General features: G+C 38.2%; 1 protein-coding gene across 4 annotated transcripts; it reads left to right on the forward strand.

Moving 5' to 3' along the window:
• The first annotated feature begins 8,611 nt into the window (after positions 1 to 8,611).
• LOC146508051 (protein BTG3) lies at positions 8,612 to 15,525 on the forward strand. Of its 4 annotated transcripts, XM_085177634.1 has the most exons (6): positions 8,612 to 8,630; positions 10,029 to 10,134; positions 12,180 to 12,357; positions 12,457 to 12,594; positions 12,773 to 13,118; positions 14,351 to 15,522. In XM_085177634.1, the coding sequence occupies exons 3-6, from the start codon at positions 12,185 to 12,187 to the stop codon at positions 14,546 to 14,548; spliced, it is 855 nt and encodes a 284-aa protein (XP_085033760.1). In that variant the 5' UTR covers positions 8,612 to 8,630; positions 10,029 to 10,134; positions 12,180 to 12,184; the 3' UTR covers positions 14,549 to 15,522. The 4 variants fall into 4 exon arrangements, with proteins under 4 accessions (XP_085033760.1, XP_085033758.1, XP_085033759.1 ...); XM_085177632.1 differs by lacking the exon at positions 8,612 to 8,630 and adding an exon at positions 9,612 to 9,627 and having other exon boundaries at positions 10,029 to 12,357; positions 14,351 to 15,525; XM_085177633.1 differs by lacking the exon at positions 8,612 to 8,630 and having other exon boundaries at positions 9,979 to 10,134; positions 11,962 to 12,357; positions 14,351 to 15,525.
• Positions 15,526 to 15,771: the final 246 nt, after the last annotated feature.

Genomic DNA, 15,771 nt, shown 5'->3' on the forward strand with positions numbered 1-15,771 from the left:
ACTACATCTTAAACCTTTAAACTTTGCACTGATATAGGTTTATAACTTAAGTCTCCTGAAAAATAATTGCATTTAGGTTCTCATAACAGGGACAAAGAAGTTACATGATACAGGGGCACGCTTTGAACAAAAATCGTATTTACTTTTAATTTAGCCTTTTGTTTATTCATGTTGTATTTATGCAGAATTAAAAATAATTTATGCACTTATACACACAAAATAACATCTTGTGTGTATAAATCCCAGAGCTTACCTTCTCTCTCATCAGAAATCTGAAAGTTGGCATGGGAACTGAAGATTCACATTCACGTTTGAGCTTCAAACCATCAGCAGAGAGCTGCTGTACAGGAGGAAATTTTAGGGGATTCAACAGGGTGTTTCTTGAAAGTTATTTTTTAAAAATAGGAAATATATTTTGCAAGCTTTTTCTAACAGAACCAGAATAGAAGAGCTTTTCTCCAAACAGAAAGTCAAACTGAATCAACAGTTATTTTGGTTTTCGTTTTTTTCAAAATGATATTCTGTATTGAAATGTTTGTCCATTAATGACTGGAGCTTTATTGTATGCCGTGTTTAAAAAACAACGGGAACTTGAGAAAGACCAACTTTTTTAATCTAAAAAGAGGGAAAGCGTGTAATGCACTGCAAATACAAAGAGGTATCGATCCACTGACAGGTGCGGAGAAGGAGTGGGGTGTGGTGAGGATTGATAAAGGTCAAAGCATGTGTGTGCTGCATCTGGCATACCTTTTGTTAAAAAGGAAATTAAAAGTTCCATACTCATCCACATTACTGGGGACCAGAGAGAAGAGGAGGAGGGGGATGGATGCCCAGAGAAACAGTTCTCTGTCTTAATGCAGACAAACTCTTCCCTCAGGCCAAGGACAATCATTAGCCGAAGGGAAAGAGCCAGCATGTGTGTTATAAGAAGAGATCCTTATACTGGCGCTGATCTTGAAAGAGCCTGGACGATCGATCGCATTAAGCTCCCTGTGAAAGAGAGAAATCAATATGTTTTTAAAGGCAAGGCAGGCTGCATGTGGCGTATGCGTGTGGGCTTCATTGATACGGCCAGATGCATTCAGGGAGAAGCTGTTCCTGAAAAAGAATCACATTTTGAGGTCAAGTGGTCTCATTTCCAATACTTCCACAAAATGACAACGCTTCTGAGAGAGCCATATAACGGGAAAAGGTGGCAAAGTGTGTCTGAAGAGTCCCAGTTTGGGTTCCTGTTATCACAGCAGAATATCAGTCAATGCTTGAAGAGCCCAGATGACACACTGGCAGGGGGAAAAATCAATAGTTTTCAGTTGGATAAAGTTATACTATGTGAGGTGTGTGAGAAATACGGGAGGGAAAGGAAAAGATAAATGACCTGTGAGTGTCAGAGAAAAGTCAGTGTTAAAGATACAATTCAGTTAGTCTCAGCGATTGCCTGCATGGGTTAATGGGAGAATATGGAGTGGGGCAGAGGTTAGCGAAAGAAAAACAAAGAAAGACAAAGAGAGAATTGAATTCCAGTCAATTGTCAAAACAATGCTAATCAATACAAAACACAACCGCCACGCAGCAGATTTGTTGCTCTCACCCTTGCCTTGCCTCTCTCTCTCTCTCTCTCTCTCTCTCTCTCTCTCTCTCTCGGCTATACTCACAGTAATAATTGACTCTTTTTATGGTATCTGGGTGAGTGAGTTCAACCCACTAAAGGCAGGAGTGAAGAAAAATCAACCCAAATGAGACAAACTCCCATGACACACGCATACCGACACACACACACATCTTATAAAGCGGACTGTTTTTAAAACAACCCTGATCTGATTTGATTAAGGGTGGTTCGGGGGGTGGGGTGTACCAGGTTGCACAAAAAATTGAAAACGATAAATGGGTGGGTAAGGTTTGAGGGGGATAATTCAGGAAGTAATATGTGAGAATGAAGATAAAGGAAGCAAGGCAAGAAATTTCAAATGTGGCTCAGTGTTGCAAAACAGGCCAGTGACTCTTCTTTTGAAACAAAATACCACACTGCCCTCACATGGTCACAAAGAGAAACAAACTGAAGTGTTGAAGCACACTTCTTGCTTGAGTTTATCTTCTTTTTTGCACATAATTTGGCACTATAGTCAGAAACATTGTACATATATTTGTATTTAAATTGCTGGAATAACCAAGACCTTCACTAAAATATTTTTCAGCATTAATATAACCTTTATATGCATATTCTAAGTATTTTGTTTCACATTTGTTTTTGTTTTTTTTGTTTTTTTTTTTAGCATTGCTGGTATAAACATAGAAAATAAACAAAAATCTCAATTTTAGCACTTCATACTCTCTTTGTAATATATATATATTTAATTTAATATAAAAACAAAGGCAAACATTTCTTCAGTGATTTGAAAATAGTCACTGCATTACATCAAAATGATGAAGGAAAAAACAATAAACCACCAAGATTGAATCGGGTGGTGGATTTTCTGCTATTTGTGATTCATGTGGAAAAGGAAAGTTTATGACATTTTTTGGTCTGTTTTTCAAAGTCTAAAGATTTTTATGATTAGTTTGTTATACACCATAGTTTAGGGAAAAGTCTACTTTTCAACATTGTAACAGTTGGAGTCAGCACTGGTCTGTTTTGGAGGCTCCAAGGATAAATTTGTTACATATTTTTTAATCTATGCAGACTGTCCCAATAACTCACTTTTTTAATATTGAGCTTGTGTTTGTCTTACTGATGAGCAATTGTTGGATAAGGCTTTTAGCACTTTATTTTTTTTCCTTTAAGAAAAAGAGAAAAGCTTTTACAGCTCTTATATGCAATTCTTGTGTCAAACTCTTTCTAAAAATGTGTTTGGTTGTTTTTTACTATACATGCACAGTAATTGAACTGTCATGGGCTGGGTCTTTTGACCCAGCATGTTGAGTTTCATGCCTTTGTATTACAAAGTTTGTGTTTGTATAGTTTAAACTTCAGTTTGTTCTGTTTGAGTTCTGTTTTTTCTATCTAGGTTCCTCTCATGTCTGTCTCCCCACTATGTTGTTTATAGTGCAGTGTCCTCTGTGTTTAAGTCTCCCTTGCACTTCGTGTGTTTCAGTGATGTTTTTGTCTTCCTCCCGTCCTCTCCTCTTGTTTACATGTTTCCCTCCTTGTGTTTCATTCAGTCTGCCCCGTTTGTCTTGTGTAATCTCCTTGTCCATTTAGGTTCTCCTTGTGTCTCTGTCCTGTTTCCCTGTGTTTATGTGCATATGTCCCTTTTTCTACTCCCATGTTCCCCTTATGTTCATTCCATGTCTCCTGCCTATCTTGTTTATCCATGTTCCCGTGTTCCCTCGTTTAGTTTTGCTTCCCCTGTGATGTCATGTTCATTTGCATCAGCTGTTTCACCATTTATTTTCACTTCCCCTGATCACCTCCTGTGTGCATTTAGTCTGTGAGTTTCATTCATTCCTTGTCCGGTCGTCTGCTATGTCATGCCATGCTTCCGGGTCTTCGTGTAGTCAAGTTGTCACATTTAAGGTTTTTTCATGTTTAGGATGTTTCATGTTATCTTTCTGGTTTTCCCCAGTTTAGGTTATTGTTTTGCTTCAAATTGATTTTGCCCTTTTATTTTTCTACTGCTTAATCAGCCATAATAAATAGCGCATTTTCTGTTAGAGTCAAGTTTAGTTTTTGCGTGTCTGCATTTGGGTCCTCCACCTCACTCCACACAGTCAGCTTCCACCTGACTGTGACATGAACTTAGCACTTGAAGCTCAAATTATGCAGTGACTGTATAAACTAAAAACACTGCTGGCCCATGCCTACAGTTTTAGCAAAACTGCAAGAATTACAGGCCTTTTCTTCCACATTACCATATGTAAAAGCATGATTTTACCTACCAATCAAACATTTTGTCTGGATAACTGCACAAATAGTAAAGAGGGACACCTGAAGAAAGATGAGGAGAAGGAAGATGTATAATAAGATGGAATGAAGATCACTAAGAATCAGTAACACAGTTGTGTAACTGATTGAAGCAGAGTCACTGTAGCTGACTTTGTTGTGGATCATGCATGTGTAAGGCTGAACAAGTGATTCAATCAAATCAAGCAGTGTGTCCAAAAACACCAAAATGCTACAGGCATCATCCACATATGTTGAAATTAAAAAATAAATAAATAATGTGTTTTCTGTAATCCTACTGAACTTTTATAACGACCAATATACATCAGCAAGAATAAGTTCGAGTAAGCACTTTTCATCACACTTCTCTGTTCATACTCTCTTCTCGAATTTTCCCAAAGGATTTCTCTCTGGATTAGAAGCTGTGTGATCATCAGCCCACTGATCGGCTCGTCTTCACAAGGCTTGAGCAGACACTGATCAAGCTTCATGCTAGGAATGGAAACAACACTCTGGGTGGCCCTCTTCATGTTGCCTAGCTAAAAATACATTTTCACAACATGAAACAACAAGTCAAACAAAAATGAACTCATTCTGAGTTGTGATTCATAGTAACATAGTATTGTTCCACAGCTTTTGCTCCAAGAGTGGTTGGTATATTTGTTTTTCAAATGCGTGACGCTCAACCTGTTACTTGGTGTTTTTAATTTAATTCATTTTAGATGTATTTTCTATGTATGTTTAGATTTTGTTTTTTAAGCAAGTATCTGCATTTCAGGGGATAGGAATTTTTATTTCTTTGAAAAAAATCTCTCAAGCTGACTGTGTGTCAGTGCAGGTTCTCAGTAAAGCTGGGATTATATTTTCTGGGTCCCTGGCTCTCATGCAGACTCATTCAGGTCTGCATGACATATCTACATTAAAATTAACAAACTATGCATGCGCCCCAGGCAGGTTACTTCAAAGGGACTTCAATGAAGTATAACAGAAATGACTACAGGGTTCCTGGGTCTCCTGCTGTCTGTGTCCGTGCCTACAATGGAATACAATTGAGGCCTTATAGGTAAACTAACACTGTTGATAAAATAGTCATCTTAAGAGTCTTGAATGCTTGAACTGAAGGCAGCTGGTTCTTGAAGATGCTTCATCCCATATCCAAAAGACTTCTTCAGTTCTGAAAACTGATCCAGGGTATTTAACTTCTAATGAAGCTATTACTTTGTGGTGGTCCTGAGCTTAAGACCCAGTAACACACTCAGACAGAAACTGGGAGGTTGAACTGCAATGCACAGAGTGCACTGACTGAGAGGTTTTCAGAAATGCTACCAACAGTCATGGTATGACATCATATATTAGATTATGTTTGGAAAGCTCTATACCATGACACACAAGAATCAGTTATAATATTAATAAGCACTGGTTCACAGCTAAGCTGGGGAGGCAGAGACTGGGAACGGAGAAAGTGTTGTGAAGTGGGGACACACAGGGAGTTTCAAAGTACAGCCAGTCCAGTTTAATCCTATCGTTATCTTTAGGCCTGCTCAAAGAAGTGACACCAGTTCTCGGGAAACGACTTCCACTCATGTCTGGAAAGGTCTCAAGCAGGCAAGCCTAAATCCCCACTCCACAAGCAACAATTCACATCTAGCGAACAGACTGAAGGGCCGAAAGACTCCCAACCTCCACCCAGTACTTTTCACACATGTTCCCATTTCACCACCTTGACCATTCATAATACAACAGGTCTAGACATCCCCCTTATTGGTCATCACTTCAGAGGACTCTCCCCAACTACCACAGCCCTTTCAATATACTTTCAGTGCCTTCTTTTAGGACCCATAGTAAACTTCAACTGAATAAATAGTTCAATTTATCAATGCTACATGGATGGAACTTGATTTTTTTTTTCTTTTTTGATTAATGCTTATTTTTAAAGTACTAATCAAAGCAGAACTAGAAAACAATATTGTGACATGATTAGGAACAAAGACATTTAAATTGGAATTTTAAAAAGCTCCTTGAAGTTTATGACAAAAATATATACTTGTGGGGTTTGCACCGACCCCAGTTGATAGGCTAAGGGTTAAAGGAAAAGGGATACATGGACAGAGAAGGTAGGTGGTTTGAGTTTGAGTAAAGGAGTCCATCTACAGTTCATAATTTGTTAGACAAAGTGACAATGTTTGTAGTTTTGCCATATGCTTCTGTATAAAACAATTAAAATGTAGTTGAAGTACTGATTTTCTGCTTTAAGTAGAAAATCAGTAGCTTTTAGTAAAAAAAATTAGTTCAGGACTTAGGATTTAAGTCTTTAGTCATTTTTATTCATAGTCCTTTATTCTAAGAGGCTCAAACATATTTGGACAAACTAACATCAATATAAATGTAAATATTGTTTTATCACTTGAATGAAAATCCTTTGCAATCAGTGACTGCCTGAAATTTAGAACTCATGGACATCAAATACTGTTTCCTACCTTGAGATATTCTGCTAAGCCTTTAACTTCAGTGGATGCTTGTTTATCTGCACTCAGATTTCTATTTAATAACTGAAAAACATGTTCTGTTGAGTTGAGATCAAATCAAAGATTTAGCCATTTATGAATATTCAATTTCATTCCCTAAAAAAAAAACCCTTCTTGTGTTGCTTTTGCAGTATGCTTTGGGTTATTAGATATTTCCACTGTGAAGCTCTATCTGGTCATTTTTGTTGCATTTGACAAAGTATGATCAGCGACTATTACCCTGTACACGTCACATTTCATCCTGCTACTTCTATCAACAACATTGTTATCAATGAATACTTTCACTGGCAGACATACTTGCCCATGACATAAGATTGCATCCACCATGTTTGCCAAATGATGTGGTATCCTTTGGATAATGAGTTGATTCTTTCTGCGTACTTCATTCTTCTCAAGTTAGTCTTGATTTAATTTCTTCAAATATGTTTTTCTGATATGTTTTGATGTTTACCTGCAAAAATCTTCATGTTCTTAAGTGTAACCAAATATATTCAACCTCCTTGAGTTCTCAACTCGATTAGATGTTGGAAATCATTCTGTCATTATCCATTTTAGTATGTCATTTGTGAGCTTTCGGCCATTTGGTGTTTTTGAGATGACCAGGTCATGCCTTCTTTTTTTGTAATTTTGACCACTCCTAAAGTTTTTGCTGTCTCTATGGTAGTTTTATTCAGGATTTTTAGCCTTCCTTTTTTTGCCTCCTTCACCTGGAATGGCATCACTCTGGGCTTCATATTTAAACTTACAGTGAAATTCTATGAAATACAAATTCATCACTTTTCATTAATATGGCTGCTTCCATGAAACTGCTTTTTAATAAAAATCTGTTGAATCAAAGCTGAAAATCTGCACTTCGATCACATGTTGAACAGCTGATTTAAAATCCTCTGTGATGGTGGGCAGAGGCAAAAATAAATTTTGTCTTTGTCTTAGGAATTATGGACCTAACTATATATCCACTTGAAATAATTGAAGCTAATAGTCTACAACACCAAATACCAGCCACCTATAAAAGAATTCTAACATCTCTTTCTATGTGTTTCCTAACCCCCATTCACACATTGAATTGACTTTAGTGATAGCAGGGTGGTGAATTGTCTCATGGATAATTCACACCTGGGTTCATGCTACCCCACCTTTTGACTGGCTTTGTGACCCCTAGTGATGACAGGGTGGGTCAACGACTCTCAAGACGACAATTTCTAAAGACAACTGTCCCTTTAAAGGCTAAATACCTGAGACCTCCCATTAGCTTTTAGAACTGAAACAAACTCAAGAGATAACTGTTATTATTATTGGCAGCTAGAAATGCTATGACTGAGTTGTGTGTGTGCATGTGTGTGTGTGTGTGTAGCAGGGGGTCTTCATGAATTTTATACACTGAAGTCCTTCCAGCCTTGAGCTGTTAGAATGGGCTGTTCTAATGACCTAAACAAACCTGAAGGCTGTTTGTTTGAATGGCTTCACTATATAAAATTCATGAAGACCCCCTCCTACACACACACACTAAACCAACTCCCAGTTTTGGGTTTGGGAGACAGAAACTCTGTTTTTTCTCCAGATCAGTCTTAAAACTTAGATTTTTGTTTAAGCTTATACTTTAAGATTTGTACTTCCCTTAGCACTAATTAGCATCTATCTGTCTCTGTTCAGTGAATCCATGCACTTTATAGATGCTGCTTATTAAACAACCAGGCTTGCAGGAGTTTACTGACAACTTCACCCTAAAAATAAATAAACTTCTAGTATAGATCTCCCTCCTCAGGGTTCCTTTAAGGAAAATTAAAAAAATAATAATAATAATAAAGAAATGTAAACATAAAATAAAATAAAATAAAATAAAATAAAATAAAATAAAATAAAATAAAAAAGAACAACAATTTTTGGCCCTCATAGACTCGAGGCAATAATCTTTTAATTAAAGTGTAAGAACTAAAGAAACTAACTGTTTGGTATAAAATGAATATATAAGATAATATAATATGTGTGCATATAATATATAACAATTTTAGTCTGTAAATGACCGTTAAAAAAATCCACGTTTGACTTCAGTGAAAGTGAGTTCAGCACAATAGCACCACCCATTCATTCTAGTTTATTTGGTATGTAACCGTTATGCAAATCAACCTCTTGAGCGCTTAAATAGTTGTAGGATACCGGCCAAGTCACTTCGAGGAACACTGACAAACAACACTCACCTCAAACAGAAGGAATCTCTGCTCCCTATTGTAAGTAAAATTTGATTTCCATCGTTAGTTCTGATAAACACTTTAAATTGGTATCTTTCATTTGATTATCTTTTGAAAATGTCCTCATTTCATGTCCGTGTGAACCGTGTACAGGTTTTTTAGATTCGTCTCAGCAACCCTGTTACTGTCTAGCACGAGACCAATAGAGACCAATACTTCTTCTCTGTTCCTGTAAATCTTTAGTCATGAATTTGCGTTATCGTTCACACTTTGTCGGACTTTTTAGTCTAAGCCACATTAAGACATGCGCGTCTTTATATTTGGTTCTATATGTTATATGGGTATGTCACTTTCCGTAAGGACCTGAAATTGGCAGAACTGGTCATTATGGGGGTGTCTCAGTCCATTGTAAGTAGTTATCTTGGCCAGGGTAATTACATGTATTCCAACTTAATTTGTGTTTATATTTGTTACAAACTGCGGCCCTCTTGTCCAGGTTTGTCCAGGATTTCAATAGCAGTAAAACTTGACCGTGACATATATAAAAATGGTATTATATAAAAATCTCAGATGTAAAGCCACAATAATCTTTCCAAAATCACAAGCCTTTAGCCCTCGTTGGCATTAAACTGTAAGTTAAATTTAACACAGACTTAAAATTTCTACAAATTTACAAGATAAATCAGCATCTATCAGCAACAACACTTTAACAGTCTTAAGCGACCCGTTTACTTAACAAACCCAGTGACTGGGTCTTGGGCTATTAAGGTAATTTTCAAATTTACTCGTCAAGTTCATCTCACCTTATATAAACTCATCATTTTACTAATTAAGTTATTTTCAAATGTAGCACGGCCTTCAGTTCCAGTTTCCCGAGACTTCAACAGAGAGCGTGAGAGAGGTGGTAGGCGTGGGGGAGTACTGTACTACTTATGCAAATGGTCACCATAGCAATGCAGCCCGCCGTTAGAATCGGTTATATGGTAATAATTAGCCTACGAACAGTTAATTAAGTCTGCTGCTAGTGAAGCTTCAGGTATGTAACAAACAAGCATGTAAATCCATTAAAACGTAACTTCATAATGATATATGATTATATGATTCATAGGAACGCATTCCCTATGTGAGATGTATGTAGCTGTGGGTTACAGTTAATTACAATCATGGGTTTGTTTGTATAGCACATAGTTGCTAAGCGCTTCACAGTTTGGGTGAAACCACACCTTTAAGAGGTGAGGACACTATTAGATATCCCCCCACCCACACCCTCTTCCGCCTAGAAAAGCAGCAGAGTGAGGGATTTCGCTCTCTTTCACACTCATCAGCTGTTTACTCCGGTATTCCATATTTGGGCCGGGCGGGCACTAGTCACCGCTTGCTCACTGCGAAGGAAGTGAGTCACGCTGACGGTAATCCTACGTCTCTGTTGCTTTACAGCCGAAGAGAACAAGGAAGGAACGTGCCGCCACGAGAGTTCCAGCGCATCAGTACCGAGGGGCAGACAAATACAGCAGGAGGGCACCGACAATAACTACGTTAAAATGTGAGTACTCACTTCTGTGCTAATAACTTTAATTTTATCGCGTTTAGTTGTGTAATGTGTTGATGTTTTGTCGGCTGTGTGTCTGTTTGTTGTTGTAAATTTTATTTGATTGTATTTTATCCGGTCGATTAATGTTTTTTAAACATTTTATTTATTTATCTAATCTCATCTCCGGAAATACCCCCCACCCAAATACATTGTTTATTAATTGTTAATTAATACGTTGTTTAGGTGAGCTGCCTACAGCTGTACGCTTGTCGTCACAAACTTTCTGAATTTCCATTTGGGGGTTTCCGCACCGCCTGAAAACTCAAGCGCGTTATTTCCACTAAGTAGTGTGACGTTCCCTCCATCACAGCTGGCTGGAGGATATACATTTTTCGCTTTCTTATATTCTTTGTCTGGCTTTTTTATTTAGTATCCCAACGGTCCACAAGCACTTGAACACGCTTTGCGCCGTGTCCTCATCTGCAGGCGCGGGGGGAATATCGACGAAACCGCTCCTAAAAAATGGCTCAACTAATCTTTCCTTTTCAGGGTGACATTTTAACAGGGTTTTGCCCTCGTAGTTAAACATTAAAGACCGCAGTATAAGCAGCTGGAACAAGCCTGTGCCTGAAAATAGGTCAAGTTGTTCCAAACAAACCTGTATCAGAGGTTTGCGTATAATGACAGCCGCTCGCCTTTAAACGAGCACAGTAAACATGGTGTGCAGACTGAGAAGCTACCTCATTTTCGAGCTCACCTAACTTGTGATTATAGAGAAAATTATCAGAGAAAACAAACACCCCCAGTGATGCGTTTAAGTTCCTTCAAAACGTAAATCATTCATCTGTATAATTCCAAATGAAAGTGTGTAAGACCATCTGTCTTCAGTAACATGCTGTTACATTTTGTCAATAATCATCCAATTACAATGACAAAAGTTCAAGATAAACCAGGGATTTAAAATAAGAACATCAGTTTTATAAATATAAATATCTTTTATAAATATATCAAAGCGTTATTACAGGCATTACTTACTCTTTGTTCAACAGTAACTAAAATCACTGGTTCAAGTGTCTAAAAATGAAGGTGTAGGCCTGCTATAAAAAGAAAACAATATTTATATTCAATTCTGCAGATGTGTGGTTTAAATAGCTGTTGCGGTCGCATGTACCACAATCTTTGAAGCAATTCTTAAGATATTGTGCTGTTTTTAATGGCTTTAATGTCTCTTAGCGCTTGTCACCCAAACCATATTGACTCTTCATTGCAGATTCTAGCCTACCCCTGTTTACCTCACGGACAAATTATAAACTGTAAGTCCAAAATGGTGTCTGAGGGGGATAACACATCGATGCTCTCATAGTTCATGCTACAGCAAAACATTTGTTAGGGATTTAAAGTTGCTGCTTGTGTCACAGGATCACAGCTACCCTTAAGGGAAGGCTGTGGCTCCATGTAGTAGAGAAAATGATTATTTTCTGTGACAACACATTACCCAGACTGAAGCAAGAGTGGCACGTTGCAAGCCACAATAACAAAGTACAGTTTGCACCTCAAAAGTTCAAGGATGGACTTTCTAGTCAGGGATAACAGGAAGATGTTAGCACTGTCAGCTGGTTTGTCTGCAGTTGGCCAAAGCCTTGGCCTAATTAAGCACATTTTTTCTCTCTTTGATCAAGTTGACACTGACACTCAACCCAAAACAGACATGCTATCAGAAAATAAACAGCACAATGACCTCAATGAATTTGCATAGTCAAATTACTTGGATGTTAACCTGGCAGCTATAGTTTGCATCTGATTTACCTGTGTACAAACTTTATCTTTTTGTTGGCACAGAGCATGGTAATATATGTAAAATTCACTCAGGACATCTCACCCATGCTCAACACTCCCCTGAAGGCAAAGAAAAATAAATATACACTTCAGGGACAACTGCACAGGGAAGTGTGATAACTGAAGTTCACGGTCTTCCACACCTCACTGAAGTCATAGCAAAACACATGCACAGAATCACATGGATAAATTTTATTTTTTCCTTCTTTCTTTGTCTACAGTCACCATGAAGCAAGAGATCAAGGCCGGGGTGGACTTCCTCAAACGAATGGCTGTGACACGTGGTAACTTAGATGGGGCCAAAGCAGAGTTGTTTGCAGAAAATCTTCAAAAACTTCTATGTGAAAAATACAAGGACCACTGGTACCCCGACTGTCCCAGCAAAGGCCAAGCATTTAGGTAATCATTGCTGTTTAAACATTTACACAGTGGTCAGTGAGTGACTTTGTCCTGCAAAGAAAGAAGGCACCTAACTTTTAATTCCTGAACTTTTCACAGATGCATTCGCATAAACAGAAGCATGCCCTGTGATGAAGTGGTGTTGCAGGCCTGCAAAGAGACTAACATCATGCCCACCAGCCTGGGATTTCCATCCGAGATGACTCTGTGGATTGATCCGCTGGAGGTGTCTGCAAGGTGAGTCACCGGGTGCCTGCAAAGGCAGACAAAGACGCAGCCGTTTCTCAGTCTGTTCTGTTGTGAACGAGTGACAGTTGTGATGCAACATGTGAAACAACAAGTGCAAACTTGTAGGAAGTCACAGGCTGGAAAATGGGTGGCATAACTTAAAAATCATTTACTCCCTTCTTCACAGATCCAAAGAGAACAACAGTCCCTTTAAAGTTGCTTCTTTCGACAAAGAGGAGGAAGAGGAGAATGAAGAGTGTGTGAAGGATGACCTGGTTGTGTCCTCGCTGGACTCACTAAGCCAGGAGACTTCAGATTATCACTCTGCCACATCTTCGGATTGTGGTTCAGCTGCATCGAGCGACACGGAAGAGGAGGCAAAGGATGAGGATGTGCAGGGAGAAAAAGAAAAAGAAGGGCAGATTGCTGAGAAGGGAAAGATGGAGGATGAAAGCTGCAAAATAACCATGGTGCCCAGGATTCGAAAGCCACACGAAGATGGCTCAAACAGGGTCAAATACCCAAGAAATATGGTACGTTTTTCTTGCTTTTTTTTGTTTTGTTTTGTTTTGTTTTGTTTTGTTTTGTTTTGTTTTTCTTTTCTTTTCTTTTCTTTTCTTTTCTTTTCTTTTCTTCATCTTTTTACCACAATGCTTCTTAGAGCAGTTATCTATATGACGAAACCTGTGCCTATGTTAGTAAAAGAAAGCACACTAATTAACAATAGTGCTACAGGAAATGACTTCTTTGTTACAATGAACCTGAGTACAGTAGTCTGTAGTCAGAAAAACCCACATGCAGCATCCAGCTGCCACAAATATACACTTACAGATTCTCATCACATATCAGTTCAATTCAGTTTTATATAGCGCTTCATCAGCAGCAGTGATCAACATCTGTTGATCATCTCAAGGCAAACACCTAGCGTAAAGACCCCACAATAATAAAGAGAAAACCCCAACAATTAGATGACCCCTCTTTAAGCAAGCACTTGGTGACAGTGGGAAGGAAAAACTCAGGAAACCTCTTTCCATACCTTTTGTAAAAATTTTTAGCTGGCCATTCATGAGGTCTTGTTGATGATAATTTCCAATAATGGAACGACCTCTGAGAGTTGAATGAGGTTTGAATGAGCTTTAAGGACTCTTGTCTACATAAAAGCTAATCCTAGCCTGCCTTTGTTGTGGTGTAGCAGAGAATTGAACTTGCTGTCTTAAGTTGTTGTTTTCTTAAATCTGGTTGTCAATTCACACGGTCAGATCACTGCCTTGGCATTGCGCGACTATAAATCTGGGCAACTGAGCTACTGAAGGCAAGATTATTTCCCTCTTAGTTAATTTGCTTATTATATAGAATTAATGGCTTTAATAACCTATGCAGCTGAAAATTTCTGTATGAAATAAGTGTGACTTATCTGTGAATTATACGTTATCCAGTTTTAAGGATTTATGGCCTTGTTGTTAGCGACCGTATAGGCCCAGTGTTGTGATTCATTGGATTTGTTGTTGTTATAAGAAACTGGCCTTATTTCTTTTGGATTAACTGACTCACACTTTTTGCAATTTCTTCCTTTACACAAGTAAGATACATGAACAGCTATTTTGAGTTTCATTTGCAGGCTGTTGTTGATGTTAGCTGCTGCTATATTATTACAGTGTTATGTTTTGTTGTCGTGTGCTTTAGAAAGGATTCATCACATATGCAAAAAATGTGTCTGTTCCCATCCTTTCAGATTTCACTCAATCCAATCTTTGTCTCTGTTCAGGTGCCTCCTAACCTTCAGGTCATCTACCACCCTACACCAGTGTGGCCTCAGTTCAAGAAGCGTGCTCCAGTTTTCATCAGCACCGTGCCACCACCTCCATCCCAGCAGGTCGTTGGATACTACGTTGTGCCGCGGACCTTTCCGCAGTTCATCATCCCACAGGCTCCCCTGCAGCCATGGCGAGCAGGGAAGGAGTAGACCAATTGTGAACTATGGGGAGGGCATTTTGGGGGCATTATAAGCATTATAAGCTGAGCCGTCTGATGTCAGGCCTGGGTACAGATCTACTTGGACCAAAAGGTTTAGCTGTACAGTTTAATTATTCTTTTTATAATCTGAAAAAAACTCTTTTTTTTTCATTTTTCTTTGTCAACAACAGCTATTACTCTGCACAGGGATACCCCACAGCTCAAGTGAAAACTGCTCTTTGAATCTGTTGTGTTTGCACTGCTGCTTTTGTATTGATGAACTGTACTCAACAAGAACAACATCAGTCACTGGGTGCTTGAAGTTGAACTCAGGAATTCTCAGCAATATGTTTGATGCCGAAAATATGTCTTTTAAAAATCTTTTTACCATCTGTAAATCTTTGCAGGGTGTAAAAGTCACAGTTAATCACTGTGAAATGTGATTCAGGGTTTTTAAACCACTGTAGCAATAGTGACAATATCTGTATATTAAGTAGAAGAGGCTATTTTTTTTACTAAGCTGCTTGTAAATATTACCACATCCGATGAGCACTTTATAATCGTATATTTGTTGTAATTTATTCAGCCACCAATGGATGGCAGTCAAGTCACATACAGTCAGTTTTATATATATATATATTTCAAACTTTGGTTTTACTTTAGAAACTATACCAAACGTGAACATGTTTATTTAATAGCTTAAATGCTCTCTGCTGTAATATACAGAACGCTTGTGTCACTGTTCTTGTTTGTTTTTTAATTTAAAATAGGCTTGCTTAAGGTCGTAACTTTTTTATTGTTCATTGCTTGCTATGAGGTCCTGCTACAGCTTTATAAACCATGAATTGTTACTTTTCATTTTTTATTTATTTACATTTCACGCTTACGCGTTGATTGATTTTGTTCTTGCTTGAGCCGCTTGTTTTATCGCAGAAGATTAATCCATGCAGCTTTTTCTGAAATCATTGTTCTGACATGAATCGTACTTTTCAGTAAAGTCTTTGCTGTTGCGTTTAAATTCTGTTTGTGTTTCTTCTTTTTTTATTCACTTGGCTGGGAAATCACCTGTATAAAGTGTATCCTCGGGTAGAACTCTTACTGCCGTCAGCGGAACAGCAGAATCTGGTTAGCGGAAGCACTCCAGTGTGTTGGATGCGTCACGTTGCCCAAGGTCATGACGCTGTGCCTCAGTTGAAAGGGTTTAGGAGAAAGGCTTTTTTTCTCACTTTTTGT

Source organism: Neolamprologus multifasciatus, chromosome 11, assembly GCF_963576455.1.
Source record: "Neolamprologus multifasciatus chromosome 11, fNeoMul1.2, whole genome shotgun sequence".
In the NCBI taxonomy this organism is placed as follows: domain Eukaryota; kingdom Metazoa; phylum Chordata; class Actinopteri; order Cichliformes; family Cichlidae; genus Neolamprologus; species Neolamprologus multifasciatus.

Bases quoted from the DNA above. Each gene is read 5' to 3' on its own strand.
- LOC146508051 (XM_085177632.1), top strand. From the start codon at position 12,140: ATGGATAAATTTTATTTTTTCCTTCTTTCTTTGTCTACAGTCACCATG. The intron at 12,358-12,456 runs GTAATCATTGCT...AACTTTTCACAG, and splicing joins AGCAAAGGCCAAGCATTTAG to ATGCATTCGCATAAACAGAA. The intron at 13,119-14,350 runs GTACGTTTTTCT...GTCTCTGTTCAG, and splicing joins TCAAATACCCAAGAAATATG to GTGCCTCCTAACCTTCAGGT.